The 18,620-nt window shown below is 30.8% G+C and overlaps 5 protein-coding genes across 5 annotated transcripts in view; 2 read left to right on the top strand and 3 right to left on the bottom strand.

The window, feature by feature from the left end:
- Positions 1–742: 742 nt before the first annotated feature.
- LOC100161583 (aminomethyltransferase, mitochondrial) lies at positions 743–4,831 on the top strand. The gene is made up of 6 exons (XM_003241189.4): positions 743–960; positions 1,158–1,403; positions 1,787–1,947; positions 3,063–3,391; positions 4,062–4,144; positions 4,304–4,831. The coding sequence occupies exons 1-6, from the start codon at positions 906–908 to the stop codon at positions 4,648–4,650; spliced, it is 1,221 nt and encodes a 406-aa protein (XP_003241237.1). The 5' UTR covers positions 743–905; the 3' UTR covers positions 4,651–4,831.
- LOC100166406 (putative leucine-rich repeat-containing protein DDB_G0290503) lies at positions 4,711–10,815 on the bottom strand. Its single transcript, XM_029486252.1, has 9 exons — positions 10,536–10,815; positions 8,650–8,733; positions 7,370–7,534; positions 7,156–7,298; positions 6,744–6,967; positions 5,749–5,919; positions 5,272–5,361; positions 4,833–5,012; positions 4,711–4,750 (listed from the first exon to the last, which is right to left on the bottom strand). Exons 1-9 carry the CDS (start codon positions 10,741–10,743, stop codon positions 4,711–4,713), a joined length of 1,305 nt encoding a protein of 434 aa, XP_029342112.1. The 5' UTR covers positions 10,744–10,815.
- Positions 10,806–11,562, bottom strand: LOC115033744. Its single transcript, XM_029487378.1, has 4 exons — positions 11,422–11,562; positions 11,281–11,359; positions 11,057–11,176; positions 10,806–10,974 (listed from the first exon to the last, which is right to left on the bottom strand). Exons 1-4 carry the CDS (start codon positions 11,496–11,498, stop codon positions 10,825–10,827), a joined length of 426 nt encoding a protein of 141 aa, XP_029343238.1. The 5' UTR covers positions 11,499–11,562; the 3' UTR covers positions 10,806–10,824.
- Positions 11,563–13,753: 2,191 nt separating this feature from the next.
- LOC107882326 lies at positions 13,754–16,021 on the top strand. The gene is made up of 6 exons (XM_016800526.2): positions 13,754–13,868; positions 14,361–14,454; positions 14,901–14,986; positions 15,236–15,353; positions 15,457–15,521; positions 15,793–16,021. Exons 1-6 carry the CDS (start codon positions 13,809–13,811, stop codon positions 15,895–15,897), a joined length of 528 nt encoding a protein of 175 aa, XP_016656015.1. The 5' UTR covers positions 13,754–13,808; the 3' UTR covers positions 15,898–16,021.
- A 651-nt stretch (positions 16,022–16,672) lies between these two features.
- The window catches only part of LOC100164389 (neurogenic locus notch homolog protein 1), a 9,025-nt gene continuing 7,077 nt past the window's right edge, over positions 16,673–18,620 (bottom strand). Inside the window, exon 6 of the mRNA XM_001944768.5 lies at positions 16,673–17,763. Coding sequence (XP_001944803.2) covers positions 17,179–17,763 — 585 coding nt within the window. The 3' untranslated portion in view covers positions 16,673–17,178. The remainder of the gene's footprint in view (positions 17,764–18,620) is intronic.

The raw sequence follows: 18,620 nt of genomic DNA, 5'->3' as shown, positions 1-18,620 counted from the left end.
GTTTTTGTCGATTTTATAATTGGTTATTATTTCAGTAATATGTTATCGAGGCCTACCTATGATAAAATTATTATCGACGATAATTTTGTCGACTCGTCGTGCTATATAATTTATTATTCGTACCGTTGGGAGTTTGCCGAAAGTCTCTTATCACAACAATTTTCCCAAAACAAAATACCAATATAAAAAAGATTTTTTTTTGGGAGGGGTGGAAACCCCTTACACCCCCCCCCCCCCAAACTACGCCACTATAGGTATTATTTATTTATTTTAAATTGATATTATACGATCTCAAAGATTAATTTATCTTGGGTGGCATGATTTTTTTCTGTTGTGGGTAGGGGTAAGTCCTTACTAACGTAATAATATATTGAGTCGTTAACCGTAAGAATTCTTAGATTTTTTTTCTAGCTTAACAACATCGATTCATATTAATTAAATACTAATTACCCATCAAATTATATTATGAATGATGATACATAATTATTATATTTCTCACTAAATAATATTCTCGTCTACTCCCAATACCCATTATATATTGTGTACTACAATTTTTTTAAATATATGAGTGTACTGTTCCTTTCTATGTATAGTTATCAATATGGTTGAACTTTGACTTAACATATACACTTGTTCAATAATTATATAATAGTATCAATTCTACTATTGTATTTGTCGATAACAATTGATGTATATTTAACGTTGTTAACATTAAATAGTTCTGGTGTGAAAGATAAAATGTATGCACACTATTAATATATATTATTACTAAATGATATTATTCAAGCAGTCATGTTTACAAAGCAACCAACGTCGTTCGATTGAAAAATTAATTTGTCCATGTATTGTGCTTGTATCTATTTTTCAATCGTAAAAAGATCGACTATCGAACATAATATATAGGAATGTCGCTGTTCAAACTGAACTGCAAACTGACGTTTTTCAAACTACGATTACCTGGTGAGTGTCACAGGAACACCGTGGTATAGTATAATGTCTGTTATAATATCCATTGCCATATTATGATACCGACATATCACATATCGTATAAAATAATACATCACTAATATTTATTTCGATGACTAGGTAGCGCGCGGACACGTGTGGCATGTATATACATACTACAATATGATCTCCTGTAACCTATATTTTTTTAGCACGATCGTACGGAAGCGATGTGAGAAAAACGAAATTGCACGAGTTTCACATCCGACATGGAGGTAAAATGGTGCCGTTCGCTGGCTATATGATGCCGGTCAAATACGCTGACAGCATAGCGTCCTCGCACCTGCACACTCGCCGGCAGTGTTCTCTGTTTGACGTGTCGCACATGTTGCAGACGAAAATTCACGGCAAACACAGAGAGCAGTTCATGGAACAGATTTGCGTTACGGACGTACAGAGTGAGTACCTACGGAAAAATAAAAACTTCCTCCCTATAGTCAAGGTCCCATATAGTCATATAGATACCGAATCGGCAAAACATGCGCGCACCCGTAACATTGATGGAAATCGTCAATCGGGGGCTGGGGTGGCTTAGTCCACCAAGCCACCTCCTTCTTTAGTTGTGTGGGATCGAAGTCCCCTGCTCACATTGATGTTAAAAATATTAGTCCCCTCCTGATATTTTAATATAATTCCGCCTATGACCTGTTGCACCAATATTTACATATATCATATCATATTATTCCAGTCATATAACTATTAGACCCATACGACGATTGCGCACAAAGTGATCATAACAAATAACAATATAATTTGCATCGATGTGCCTTCTGTCGTCTAGATCTAGGAACGGGGAAAAGTGCGCTGAGCTTGTTCATCGATGATCGGACGGGTGGCATACTGGACGATTTAATCATAACGAAAACCGATGGGGATTTTTTGTACATGGTAACTAATGCCGGTTGCAAAGAACAGGACATGCGAATGTTAACCGAGCAATTGGTGAGTATCATATCAGGGTCGTAATTAGGGGGGATTAGGGGGATAGATGCCCCGCAAAAAAACTTTTTACTGCTAACATTTTGATCAAAGTATTGATAATGACCATTCATGTTTGTTAAAAACGTATATCCCCCAAACCAAATTCCTAATTACGCCACTGTATATACCAGGGGCGTGCTCAGAAAATTTATGTGGGGGGGGGGGGGGGGGTCAAGTAAAATTGAAGAAGCTAGTTTTTTACCTAACGACCATTTTTTTTTGTTTTTTAATCAACAACAAATTCAATTATTTATAGATTTAAATATGATATTGCTAATATAGAAACTATTATACTAATATACAATATACATTCAAAAATTAAAGAACAAAATCTAGTTTTCTTGATTTTTTGCTCAATTCATTTATTCTTCTGCTGTTAGTGTAATTTCTTTATGAACAACTAACATAGCTAAGCCATTAAGTCGAGTCTAAAACAAAAAAAATTTTAAAAAAATGTATATACATTTTTATTTTAATATCCAGAAAATACCTCAGTCATTGTGTTTCGTAGATAAGATTTCAATCTTTTGAGACAAGAAAAAGTTCTCTCGGGGGTGGATGTTGAAACAGGTAAAGTGCATAGAATTTTTAATATAAAATATATATTGGGAAATATTTCTTTATCACACTGTCTCAACGCTTCTAAAAATTTTTTTGGATATTTTACATGCTTATTAAGTTTGGTATACCATATATGTAGTTCAGCTTTAAGCTTTTAACTGATAGCTTATCAGTATCGAGGTAAAATTCAACAAGTTCATCAAAGTTTTCTGAATAAGTTCCAGAAAATAAACACTGAAAGCCTAAAAAACAAATTTATATTTTGAGTACCTATTTTAAATTTGTTAAAATTAAAAGCTTTACAAATTGTGATTTCAAAATTTAAATATTTTCGCGATTTGGACAAAATTTGTAACAGTTTAAACTTTAAACTCTTAAAAAAAGTTGTGACCTAAATTTTCGGTTAGGTTTGATTTCCACTTGTCTTCTTGCAATTTTGCCTCTACCAACATTCTCCGCTTCCCTCTCGTAAACACCACCGGTTATTGCCATCTTATGGTTGGTCATTCTTTTAGTCCATTTTCAAATCAAGTGGTCACGACGCAAGCTTGGAGTTTTTGGACAGTGACGAACAGTCGCTGCTGGCCCTGCAAGGACCCCGATCTGCGGCCGTATTGCAATCGTTCGTCGACGGGTCCACCGACCTGTCAGCGCTATACTTCATGGACTCGACCACGGCCACGGTCTGCGGTGTGCCGGACTGCCGTGTCACCCGGTGTGGTTACACGGGCGAAGACGGTTTCGAAATATCTGTGCCTTCCGATCGGGTCGAGGCGATCGCCGAGTCGTTCGTCGCACAGGACGATGTAAAATTGGCCGGGCTGGGCGCCAGGGACACTCTGAGGCACTGTAATCGACCGACTTAATCCGTTTTATTTTATTATATCATTATTTTTCTCATCATCATAATTATCACCGCGCCACAATCATATAATTATAAACAGGGGCGGATTGAGGCCCTGAACACCCCCTAGATGGGTATAACTCTTAAAACTAACAAACAAGAGACTCATGTTACAATTTTTAAAGGAATTATAACAAAATGAAAAAAATTCTGTAGGTTTATACTTTGTAATCAACTTAATTTAACATTAAAAAAACAAGGTAGGTACTTCAATATTTAAATCTTAAATCTTTTTTAATACAAATAAAATAAAAAATTTCAAAAATAAATTTAATATTTTTAAAGAACTTCTACCAATAGCATCTTTGTCGTATATCGTTACACAATAAATTCCAAAAATGAATCTAAAATAACTTTCATAGCCTTCGCGGCTGCAGTTTGACAGTTCCAGTCGTTTTATTTTTGTAAATAGTACCTATTGTAATATTTTATTCTTCGTTTTCGCGGTAATGATTATGATGTTGAATTAAAAAATTATTAAAACTAACAAATATAGCTCGAGGCCCAATCATGAAATTTCTAGAGGGCCTGGGTGTGTATGCCAGTCCGCCCCTGATTATATAATAATATAATTTATTCATTTATATTATGATTCCATTTCCATTTACAGGTTGGAAGCTGGTATGTGTTTGCATGGAGCGGATATAAGCAGCGAAACGACGCCGGTCGAAGCTGCGTTGATGTGGACAATAAGTATAAATATTATATATATAATCCGTAAATTATTTTTACCCTTCGTTTATTGTCTTACCTTCCAATATCGTCGCGTCTAAGGACGTTGCACTGCAAAGTGTATTATACTCTATGTCTCGTTTCCACAACGAAGAATTTTCTTTATTTATTTTCTTTCAGGCCGTAAGAGAAGGGATGAATGTCGATATCCCGGCGCTACTGTGATTCTGAAACAACTCGGCGACGGTGCGCAACGTAAGAGGGTCGGTCTCGTTCAAAAAGCGCATGGTGCTCCGGTCAGGGGTGGAGCAGTCTTATTTAATGTAGTGGATGGCGCAAAAATCGGTTCGGTGACTAGCGGATGTCCGTCCCCGACGTTATCCCAAAACATAGCCATGGGCTACGTGGACAGTACATTTTCTAAAAACGGAACGGAAATACAAGCGGAGGTCAGAGGACAGAAGATACCAATGGTCGTCACAAAAATGCCATTTGTGAAACCAAATTATTATTCCAAACCCAAATAATAAACAATTTAATATTTAATTTACAATAATATATATTAGATAATTATCCATCATACTCCACTAAGTTGACGTTGACGTTGACATTGACAGAATATTTGATCTAAAAAAAATGAATAAACAAATATAGTGGATAATAAATGTACCATTTGATTGCATTATAAAATATTTGATATTTCTCATACTTTTTATTCTTCCTGGTTTTGTGCATTCGTTTTTTTTTGGAATTCGAATATTTAGGTTTTGAATTATTTATTATTCGTTTCAATTTTCCATTTTTCTTATAAAGTTTGCTGCAGTGATGTTTGAGCTCGTTGATTTTATGTTTAAATCCTTCAATCATATTGTGCATCTCTATTCTCCACCTATAATTTTGTTTAGTTAACATTTAGTTTGAAGTTTCTATATTATTACTATTGATATTAATTAATAATAATTAGGTAGGTACCTATATAATTATTAATTATTAAGTTATTTTAACTAGGTATATAATATTAGGCAATACATTACTATATGTGATTTCCATTATTCTTTATAATAATTTATAATTATTTTACTAAACTTAGGTAGCCTAGGTACCTCTAAAAAATCTTTTCATTAAAATGTTAAAATAAATTATCTTACATCTCTACCATTTGTTTTTGTGCTTCTACGTGTCTTGTAAGTTCATTAATTTGCATTTCTTTTTGTTCAAAATTATCTTCTGGCCGTTGTCTACAAAAATAATGTTTTCATTTAAAAAAATATCATTAATTTTTTATCATAGATACATGTATAATATTTGTGAACATGTAATATGGAAGGCGTTAATTCCCTTACGGTCCTACGCATCAAAATATGACTACATGAGTTAGTTAAAATAATTGATGAATAATAATCAATTTTAAAATTGATTTATATAAATTTCGATTTCAAACATTCTTTAAATAATGATTCATGAAATTTTACTAGGACATTTTTTAAATATTGTTCACTTAAGATCAACGTTAAATATATGTACATATTTACTAAGTACCTACACCTATAACATAAAAAAATTTTATTATATATTATTACTATATTTAGTAATAATTTACTTTGTTATTATATAATTATTCTTACAATTTACTAATTTCCAACTCCAATGTTTTTATTCTATCTGATGATTCTAATATTATCCCATTGTTTTCAGATATTTCATGTATTGCTATGTTTAAATGGTTTTCCAGTGATTTAGTTGTATCCTTTAAAAATGCTATTTCCATTACATATTTAGTTTTTTTTCTTGCATAACTGTAAATATTAACAGGACGTGATTATATAAAAACAATATTTCTTATACATTTGTACGAATTTAGTTTTCAGAATTACCTAGTAGTAAGCTATTAAAAAATAATAGGTACTGCTCTAGGTATTTCGTAAAAATATACAATTTTAAAACCTAAGTAAATCTATTTTCAGTTCAAATTATAGGATAGGAAATGTAAATTTGATAAATAGAATTAATATCGGATCTAAATATTAAATTTGTATACGCTTTTTTAAGTAAATATTGATAATATTATATGTGTAATATTATATACGTATCACTGTATCAGTACTGTCTCCTGCAGGCATGCGTATTTATTTATTTTTTATCGAGGGCCTATTTAATATGGATTACAAGTACATATGTAATTTTATTTAAACCCGTATTTATAAAAATTATAAGGAAAGTGGGAACTGGTTTAAACATCATAAAATTTACTACTAAATACTTTAGATGGTAACAAGCAAACCAGTGAAGTAAATTGACTAAATTTATAAAATGTTCAAAAATAATTAAAAAAAAAAAAAGGTTTTAAGGGCGGGGAAGTGATAGATAGGAATAGTTTGAGCTAATGATTAAAATGTTCATATTTAGGTTGCCATACCCTAATTAACGGTGTTCATTAAAACAATACAATTTGTGTTAAATCTATAATATTAGTTCAATCATTTTTAATTTTGGAGTTATTTCGCACGTTAAATTCAAATAAGAATAACAAGAATATTTCTGCTGTAGATTAAATTTTAAATTGTAATAATATAATACATTTATTGGAAATATTATTATATTTTACTGATTTTGTACATACCTTTCTTGAAGTTGCCTATTTGTTTCTTTTAGGACTTCAACATCTGCTATTAAATTGTTGAACGTGACTTCGTACTCTTTGATTTGTTGGGCAAGCATTGTCACTTTTTTTACATATACATCTGGTTCATTCAAACACTTCTGATTGATAGATGTGTATTTCTTATTTATAGTTTCATACTCTTTTGATATTTGTTGGGTTTTATTAAACATGATCTGCTTTTCCTGGAATTCATATAACATTTTACGTCAGCCCGTTAATTCAAAAATATCTCAAATGTGAGGACAATGAAAAATTGTTTCGACATTGTACATGTTGACTTTATTTAATGCATAGATTTTCTTAAATTAATTAAATAGAACATTTTTTTGAATGAAGTATTTAGGTAATAGGTATATTTTATAATACGTACCGTGCGTAAAAACTCGATTTCGACATTAGCCTCGCGTAATTTGTCTTTGTACATGGTTTTCACCTTCTCCACTTCCAAATTGACTTTTGTACCTGCTTCTTGTATTAAATTTGTTAGCTCATTTTCTAATTTGACTATTTTTTCTAAAATTCAAGTGATTGAAATATTATTTATTACGATACATGCATTTTAAAATTTAACAAATTATAATAACCATTTGATTTTTTTAAATCCATCACAAGCTTATCTTTTTCTGAGTAAGTTTTTTCTATCATTTCGAGCGCTTCATTAACTTTATACCTGGCGACTTCCACGTCTGTTTGATATTTATAAACAACTTCGTGGCATGATTCTAGTGCAACTTCTAATTCTTTACGAACTAATAATATTAATTAGTATGTTATTACGAAATTATATCAGTCATGTTAATTTTTATGAATTGTAATACATGTAAAAATATTTTTATTGAAATCATAATAGTTACTTAGCAGTGGCGTCCGCAGGGGGGGAGCTAATGGACTGAAGTCCCTCCATTGCCCGTATTATTATTACTTTAAAAAAAAATATATTTATCAAGTTTCAACTATCAACTATAGTAAGTAAGACGTAAGTCGTAAATTTCATATACGTCTTATCAGAATGAATTCATTTTTGAAAAAACGTTGTAGGGGAGACCAGGGTAGGTTGACGAGCTGGGTAAGATGTCGAATTGATAATAACTTGACACACACACACATATTACGTATATAAAATATTCATATTCACACCTAAGTTATAAAAACTAATTTGGACGGGGTAACCTCATTTAACTACATTTACCATACTAAAAAAGTATTTAATGGTTGACTATCAATTATCATAATAATAATATTGAATATTGAGGGTAAATAATTGTTTATTGACATTTATAGAAAAAAAAATTTTAATTAATCAAATACAATCCAAGTGAGAATGGTATAACCAAGCTGGTTACCAAACAATTTTAATAAATTTTAACTTTCTTTTCTCCAATTATTTTAAAAAGCACAGAGTATTTTCAATTTCGACCTCCTAAAAGTACCAACTAGATCCAATTTGCTTTCAAAAACATACACCGAGCATCGAAGTTTATGATCAAAGCATTTTTTCTACTAGAAAAGTTGAGAAGTTACAAACATTTTAAAATACCTCAAATAAACGTCTGAAATAATTATACTGGACAAAATAAAAATAAAATTGTAACTAATTTTCAAGCCCCCCCCCCCCCCCATTGAATAATCCTGCGTACGCCACTGGTACCTAGTACCTATCTACTTGTTTTCTGTATTTTTTACAGTCATTATAAGAAAATGTAGAGATCTTATTGAAATTATTAATTAATATTATTTTCGTATAATATGTATGATGTAGGTATGTACATAAATACATAATAATATAAAAGTAAAGTTAATGTCATTAAAAAATGTATTAAAATGGTTTTATTTAAAAACGATGGAGTATAATATTAAACTTTACCACGATTCGATTTATCTATTGCTTGTTTAAGACGTGAGTTTTCATTTTCAATCATTTTAATTCTTGATATTTCCATCTGATAACCTAAAATAATATCATCGAAGTATTGTGAAAAATATACATATATAAATATATAATATAATTTATATATCCTTAGGCTTAGATAAACTTGGCTATTAAGAAGATAAAAAAAATACCCATTCTAAATAACAATGGCGTGTTTACTATTTTTTTTTTTTGTAGAAGGGGGCTGTAATTATAAGAAATTATTTTATAAGCATTTAAAAAAAGGTAAAAATAAATTAATGATTACCTCACGATTATAAATACATAACGCACCAAGTAAAATTATCCGTATGACCGTACCAACGACTTACGAGATTGAATACTTCCGAAAACAACGCAGCTTCTATAACTATTTTATGTATATTGTGTATATTATCATAATTTTTAAATTTTTCAACATACACTATTTACATAGTGATACGAAATACTCCCTTCTTCGAAAAATAATAATTAACCAACAATTTTTTACGTTTTTTCAGTGCCGTTATGAATGTATTCGAGAAAGGTTAGAATTGGAATTGGAATTGTAAATTTATGTGGATGGTAACCTAGATATTGACATATAAAAAATATCAAAAAAGTTTATCAAAGAGCTGATGAGACTGTTACTTGCCATTTGGATATGTATGTTAAGTGTTTTTGATTTGTGCGGTGGTATATCTAGGCTAGAAAGTTTACGAGAACGTAAAGTTCCAAAATATCGAAATTTACTAGGAAAGAAATATCTGAGCAAAAAAAAAAAATATCGTGATTTAAATCTATAAGTAAACATTTTAGCTTCAAAGCGTATATATTTTGTATGGCTGTACAAAATAAATTAAGAGGATGTCAGCGCACTTCTCTTCTCTCTGGGGCCCATAGACAACATAGACAAAACGCATTTACGCAGAATCATTTTTTCCATGTTTTTAAGTAGTCTTAGAGTAAAATCACCCATTACAAAAAAGATAGAGAATAATATTTGAAAGGGAAGGATATATCGATTTTATATTTTATTGTTATTTGACTTTGTATCAACTTTCAACATAAACCAAAAAATTTTATAAATTTAAATTTTGTTTAAATTGTTTTGAGACAATATTTAGAAAAATCGTTTTGTCATTCCGTCAAAAATATTATTCTCTATCTTTTTTGTTATGAGTGATTTTACTCTAAGATTACTTAAAAACATAGAAAAAACGATTTTGCGCAAATGACTTTTGTTTATGTTACGCATGGGTCAGCGAGAGAAAACAAATAGTGCTCTGACAATTGACATCCTCTTAATAATAGATCTTTTTAGCGCTCGTAGGATGGACAACACACTAAACTAAGTGCCGTCAAATTACAACTCACTTTTCGACGCTAAGTGACAACCTACTCTGTTTTATTTAGATCTTGGTGGAACTCACTACACCACCCATCAAACCAGTAATTACACCACTGCTGAATATCAACTGAACAGTAGGTATACACATTACTTTTTTAAATAAAAGTTGTAAATAAGCACTATAAACCATTACCTTTGAGTTGCTCAAAAATAATAATAATTACACATTAAAATTAGTTATTCATATATAAATTATACAAAATTTTATTTTGATATCAAATTCTTATTTAAATTATAAAAACTCAGATTTCAAATATGAATTATTTCTATTTTGAATAAAAATATATACTCAAAATACTCAAATATATACTCTATATCTATTAAAGTGTATTACTGTATCCACCTATGTTAAATTAATAGGTATTATTTGATCATTAATTAAAAAAAATTCATCAGCATAAAAAATGTATGGTATAATTTGTAATCAATGATCACACTGTATATATCTTACCACAATTTTCTTTTTCGATGCGTACACGTTTGGCTTCTAGTCGCAAGTATTTCTCGTGTAATTCATCATATTTGTCTGTCCAATATTGACATTTGTTTTCTACTTCAAGGATCTTCTTTAAATAATTCGTTTTTTCATTGTTAGTTTGGTCAAAGTTTAACATTTGATGCAGCTCACTAATTTTATTTTGTATGGACGGCGTGTACATACAATCGTTTTCTTTAGCCTAAAAATGTTTTTAAAAATAAGTTTATACATACAATCTTAATAGGTAATTTATGCAAATTTATTATCGTGCCACTTTGTTAATCTGCAGATCTTGTTTGATTTCGTTTCTATTACTTTGGGCATTAAAGGACTCTAATACATTTTTTAATTTTTCTTCTAAAATACTAAGTGTGTTACAATTTCTTCCCAACAACAAATCTTCTGAATCCTCCTAAATTTGTAGTTCATTAGAAATAGAGACATTTGTGATTTTATTTTGTATTATAATATAAGTATAATAATTATTCACAAACATTGTTGTGTTTATTTAGTGATAGTTTTTCAGTAAAACTATTTTCTTCAATATGTTTCTCATTGGGTATTACTGTACAATTCATACTTGACATTTCGTCGATCATAGACATTTTTTCTTCCTAATAAGTCAAACGAACATTTACAAGAATGATTTAATGATCTCGATATAGGTATCTATAGACTATAAATTATAATAAAATTTCATTTTAATAAATTCAGTTACCTTAAATTTATTCAAATTGGTATCAACGCCTGTTTTGAACAATTTTGATAATTTCAATAGTTTTTCCAAGGGCAAGTCACTATATAGAATTTAATTAAAAATTAAAAATAATCAGTTGCAAATTCATAGATCCCGTCAAACCTTTCGATCGTGTCAGATTTTTCTTCTGGATTTGTATTTTCTTCCAACGGGTTTTCATTGTCTTCTGGTGTAGACATGGTATACCTATACTAAATAGCACAGAAATTGGTTAAACAACAATAATAATTTATAAATTAGTAAAAAAAAAAAAACATGAAATGAATGTTTTTAAATAGATTATATTTTATTTTGTTTTATAAACCGGACTAAGATATATCTTAGTCCGTTGTATAATAATATGTATAATATTATGATAATGGCAAAAATTCGAAACAATTGATAGTGACAATATAGATGGGATACTTTGTTTGTACATAGTATGACTCGCCGTATCCGTGGCAACATGTCGCACGATTTTTGAATCAAACGGGATGTGTCTAACTGTGCAACTCAAATGTGCCCACACTTACTAGTTACTACTCGTATATAACAGCTGTTTGGTATAAACCATTAGACCGAAAAGTCGTGCCATGCTATTGCTAATCCCAATTATATCATAAAACATGTATAAATCGTGAGTTATACCTTTTATATTATGTATTTGTAATATACGTCATATTTGTATTATATTATACAATTTAAAAGCAGTTAATATGTAAGTTCCAACCACGTGATAAAGTGGAAACATTTTTTAATTTTTTATAGTACGAATACCTGGGTATACTTTATGGACAACTACGGTATTGAAACTAAAGACTACGTGTAAGAATCAAGGACATAATACCGCGGTTAACAACTTCCCCTAATCGTTGCGTTTACGTAGCCAATAGATAAAATTCGGAGTATTTTACTATAATATTTATTCAACGATTATACATACATAAACATTAAAAAAAAAAGTAAGATCGTCAAGTCTTCATAAAAATAGCATTGGAGACGAATTGCAATGTCACAGAGCTATAAACAATTTTTCTTAATAGAAGTGTTAGTACATTAAGTGCTCATGAAGACCTGAGAGTAACAACAAGACATCTCCAATGAATATAATTTTTATGAGGCTCTTAAAAATGTTTTAAAAATGAAAAAATAGTTTTAAAATTAACAAAAAATATATTTAAATCCAACTTCAATCTGTATAAGTATAGTAGCCACTAGCCAGTGAAATATTGTTAAAATCAAATTTGTATGATCTCAAAACCAAAAAATTAAAACTTGGAGATGTCTTGTTGTTACATTAGATATAATTATAAAGTATATATATGTACACATATTCATGATAAATAAATTATTTCAGTGCAACGACAAGACATCTCCGGTGTCCGGATATGTCTTGCTGTACAATATTATAATCAAAACCAGACATTTCAATTTATATGATATCTTTATATTTAAAAATCGGATTTGTCTGGTAGTTGCACTAAATGGTGCAGCTAATTTTTTTCTTAATCAAAAACTATTTTTTCCTAAAATATGGGAAATAGATGTCTTGTCTCTTGTTGTCGCCCTTAGGTCTTCATATATTAGTGCATTTAATTTTGTTTCTATAAAAATCTGTAATATCCTATTTACATTCCGATTTTTAAAGTAAATTATCTGTTTGGTTCACTGTTGTGTTTTTTATGATTGGTTAATATTTAATTTAACATTTTTTTTTGTTTGTTTACCGTAAATGATTACTTTATTATACTTTACTATTTTATTGCTTATTGGAAAATCATTACGTGGGATTATAATAATATTACATGTGTATGTATATTTTAAATGGAGGTAACTATACCTATTAAATGTTGACAAATTTTTAGGAAGTTGTATTCGTGTATCATACAGTTTTATAATATATTTAATAGCTTTATCTCTGTTTTTGCTTTTATAAATTGGTATTAACTCTTGTCTAGTTGTCTCATGAATAGTCCCGATGCTAGTCACCAACTTGGAGCTGTTATATAGGCAGTGAGAACTAAGTAATAGGTAGGTACCTACAAGTGTAGGTACCTACCTATATCACAAAAAAATTGTAAACGTTTTATGTAATTAAATAACATCGAGTAGCATACGCAATATTGTAGTAACATACTATAATAATAAAATTACTTTATTTAAAATCATAATAATGTGTTGTACGCTATAGGTAATGATTTTGTCAAGGGAGTGTGGATTAGAGTTTTTTTATAAATGTCACAAAAGCAATTATGGAACTTCCCAACATCCGGAACTATATTATATTTAAAATGGTATACGAATTTGAAAAATAATTATTTTTTTATCACATCTATTACACACATATAATAATAAAAAACGGAAATTATTAAATAGATAAGTATCCAACTATTCATACAAATATATGAATATTGATAAATAAACCGAAAAATCTTGTTATTATACTTTGTACATTTGATCATCTATAGTTACCTACGTCCTACACTGTTGTATTTTATAATAATAAAAAAATGAAGATTTGTCGCTTACTCGTACTAACTGTCTTCATTACGTTAATTTGTAATTTAAAGGTAAATATAAAACTCCATAGAAATTTTTATATTTAGTTTTAAAATTGTTGTAAAAATTATTTATAGTACCTATAAATCGTGATTACATTATTTTTACTTAATTAGTTATTGTTTATGAACATTTAAAACTACCTAATAAATAATAATTAAGCCTATGGTGCACCACAGTACTTTATTCTATAATTTTAAGTTTGATTGTATTATTGACAATTATAGCTCAAAAATAAAAAAGGAAAATATGGCTAAGACAGTTTTATAACTTTAAGCACGCATTATATGAAATTAAAATGTCACTGGTAAATATAAAAGTATTTTAAGTTTTATTATTAAAATAATAAAGAGCACCGTGGAGTATATCGTAGGACTTTTGAGCTTATGAAAGTTTGGGAACATAAATTATTATACCTATCCCCTTACCTATAAGTTATAAGTTATAACTAATATAACCTAACATTTTTATTTGTACTTATTTCAATTTTTAATTATTTTTAGGGCCAAAAACCGACAAGAAAAATTCAACCAAAATTCAATAGATTTTTTGGAAATATTTCTCGTGAGTGTTTGAAAGAACATCGCGTCACTCCAGGTGAATATAATTAGGTATATTTAGTTCATAGGAATACATGCTTGTTCTAAATGGTGTGATTTGTATTATGAAATTTTATTTTTACGAAACTATTCAATTATTTAATATACGAGTATAGTTACAGACCTACCGTAAATATATTATATTTATTCTGATAACACTATAATTTCAGCTGTGTATATTGTATACTATATAATATTATATACCTATATATTATATATCAGTGGCGTGCCCAGGCCCCAGAGATGTGTGAGGTTAGGGGTTACATTCCCTTCACATTGAAAATTTCTGGGCATTCCACTATTATAATATATATAAATACACACTACGCTATCGTATATATAAACCTAAGAATTTGAAACTTACAGATGTGTATAAAAATAAACACACCATTAAGTATTTAAATGTATAACTAAATTGTTATAATCGATTTGTATTGTGTTTAGAAAGAATATTGGGCGTCTATACTTTAAATATTAATGACCGAGATGCAAAATGTTATGTTGCTTGCATGTTGTTGCGCTTCAATGTGGTTTGTTTAATTAATTTTATTACTTACTAATAATGTTATAAGTAGGTATAATTTTTTTACTATTTTCTAGTATTTAGTAGATATTTATTATATACGTGATTTTAATCATGAATCATAATTTTTAATTTCTAAGTAAATAAGTTAATAACAAACACATTTTTTCACCTTAATTTTCAATATACCTAATTATATAATTTTAAATTTAAATTTACTTTTTCAATTCTGGTAAAAATTCAATTTTTTATTCAGACCACTACAAATGGAAGTTACAATGATAAGGCATTGGAACAATTGATGGCGAGACCAAATTCTAATAACGAAATTCCAACTAGTATGAAAACAGCTATAGCAATATGCGAAAAGCAAGGCACGTTCTTACTTATCTTATGTGATTTTATTTGTTATTCAGATTTTAAATCACATAATAATAATAATCGAAGTTATAATAAAGTGTATTATTATTTTATCAGTTGACAGAGATCCTTGCGAAAAAGCGGTTAAGTTCACAAAATGTATTTATGCTCACAAAGATGAAGTATGATACAAATAAATTATTAAAACATAGTTATTGATAGTACCTAAAACTGCATAGGCGCAAATAGCGTTTTGGATTTGGGAGGGGGGCTAAAGCCTTACTTTGATAATATTGAATAAGCTTAAAACAAAATGTAGGAAATGTTTGGAGGGGCTATTGACATTTTTGGGAGGGCTTAGCCCCTAAAGCCCCCCCCCCTATTTGCACCTATGTGGCTAAAAGTGAACATATGTAAATATATGTTTACATTATTTTTCATTTGTTGTTTCAGTTTATAGTTAAAAGGAAAGAAAACAGTTCTACGTCACCTGCTGATCGTCGACGGCCCTTTTCTGCTCAGGGAAAACGTCCTGTACGCCACTCAACCATATTATGAGTCACTTTTCTTAATATAATATTGTTCATATTGACTAAATTTTATCACTTTATATTTACCTCGATTGTACGATTTAATTCACGGTGTATGGTTCTAGTATAATAAATAATTATAGTTTATATTATATTATGAAGCATATTATTTAACAATATTGATAATTTTATTATAAATCGTACTTCAATGTCTAAACCTGTTACTCGTACTTAACTAGGTCACTATGTATTGTAGGTAGGTTCTATATTAATGTCAAAAATAAAATGTACCATCAACTTTGTCTCTATCAGCCATCTTATAAAATAATATTTTTGAAACATGATCTTAGAACATTATCACTCCAAATTAGCGGGTTATGTATAATTTATAGGTACCTACCTATACATTTTTAAGTGATACTCAGACTTCACAACTAATGTACTTCATTATAATTTTCAATTATTGATAAAGGGATTAGGGAATGTATTATTTTTCAAAATAAAAAAAAAGTAGATTATGTTTTATCTATACTCGGTTGATGGTCGTCTTATACTTTTGGAAGTTCGTCAAAATGTTCGTAACTTCAGTTAACAATTTACTATTTACCATGTTTTTGTTCGTCAATATATTTTAATGTCCTATATTTGTAATTTAGATTTTTATTAAATAGAGTGCATATCGATCGATAATATTGATAAAATTGATAAAATCGAATGTCCATATTATTCTTACTTGGCGACTGGCGTGTGCCTAAAATCCAAATTAACTGTAACAAGGATAAAGGAAAATGACAACAATACGGTTTAGAATGTAAAAATAAATTATATATTATTTAAAAAAAAAATTTAAAAAATGGTAACGGTATAATATTTAAGAAACTGAAAATTGTCCACAGATGATATAATAATATTAACATCGTGTTGGTGTACAGGGTGTTTACTTATCGCATAATTTTAATATAATAATATGAATTTCAGATATATTGGTGAGCTGTAACGCCAAGCCTTAACTTTTACAATAATAAGGCAATAAAATATAAATAATTACAATAATATAGGTAACTACACGTTAGCTGAAATAAGTAAAATTAAATTGTTCACGCATAAATTATTATTGGACGATCGACCTGTAAGCCAAACATTTTCACGACAGTTGTACGGTATCGGGGGTGTTAATCCCACCAAGTACCAACCATTATATAAACGGCGTCCAATAAAGGGTCCAATTACGGCGGTAATAATATTATAATATTGTATATGCGACACGATGGCTGTACACCCGATAATGGTTATAATAATAATATTATGTTCACTTCTTGCGGTTGTTGTAGTAGACGCGCCCGGATGTCGTCGACTTCGGATAGCACCTGGTCATGGCGTGGCCCGTGTAACCGGGCGGACAGGAGCACGTGGCCACCCGGTTGCGGGCGTTGCACTCTGCGTCCACGCCGCACTGGCCCGTGCACACGTTCCTGCACTGGTAGTTGACGCACGTCTGGTCGTGACGGCACTCGTCGTCGACCGAGCACTCACCGCGCCTGCACCGAGTGAGCGCGTCGCCTGTGTAACCGGGCAGGCACGTGCACACCGGCCGCTCCTTGCCGGTGACGTCGTGGCCGGGCTGGCACCGGGCGTTCTCGCCGCACGGATTCGGTTCGCAGAGGTCGGCTGGTTCGAACGGACGGCACCGGACGAACGGGTCACCGGTCATGGTCCGCGGGCAGCTGCATATGGGCGTCGCACCCCGCGCCTCGCAGTTAGCGTTGACGCCGCACCCGCTGCCGCTACACGGGTTCACGCACCGCTCGCCCAAGCACGCCGGACGGTCCGCTGGGCAGTCGGCGTGCGACAGACATTCGGCCCGGCACGATGTGTACGGGTCGCCAAAGTAACCCTGCGTAGGATACACACACAGGTTAACATTTGCGATGAGAGATATTATTATTATTGTTAGTATTGTCAATTAATGTTATCGATTGGCTGGGACAGGCTAGGAATAAAAATTGGCCCCGGGGAAATAGAAAATTCAGCCCAATTTTGGGCTAATAATAAAATATTTATAAGTGATCGGCCCAAATTTATGCAAGCATCCCAAATTTTCGCCAGGCCCAGGCGAGGATCACCCACTCGCCACTTTATAACTAGTACACCCCTTACGATCACTATCTGGTACAAAATATATTTGTATTTATTTATTACAATAATTTTGTATGCATATATATATTTAAGATATGAGGCATGTGAGAAAAGAGCCGCCCAAATACCTAATATGAATTTTAATTATATTTATTTCCAATGGCTTGGTGTGACGTGGTAGTTGCGATTAATTGCAAAACGTGGCCTGCGAATAAGCACCGGTCGGTGTCACTAGTTAACGGATGGGTGACTACCCGGGTTCTTAGTTAGAAATCCTTCCTACACACACACACGTGTCCAAAAACCAACCGTACCCCCCCCCTCCCCATTGTAACAAACCTACAAAAATAGTTAACGACCATAATCGTAAGGCTTAAGTTCAAAAAAAAAAATTGGAATCTCTTTTTATTTTATAGATTTTGGCCCCAGCGCGGAAACACCATATCTTTAGCCCAGGCACGGATCCAGAGCAAAGATCTGGGGGGGGGGGCCAACAATTTTTTTACAACACAAATACAATTATAATAAATTATTATCCTTTATTCTTAATAAATAGTAGATATTACGTATAATAATATATTATATTATCAGACATATATTATGTGATTTGAAATA

This window comes from Acyrthosiphon pisum, chromosome A1, assembly GCF_005508785.2.
Source record: "Acyrthosiphon pisum isolate AL4f chromosome A1, pea_aphid_22Mar2018_4r6ur, whole genome shotgun sequence".
In the NCBI taxonomy this organism is placed as follows: Eukaryota; Metazoa; Arthropoda; class Insecta; order Hemiptera; family Aphididae; genus Acyrthosiphon; species Acyrthosiphon pisum.
This window is presented reverse-complemented; position numbering and strand designations above follow the sequence as displayed.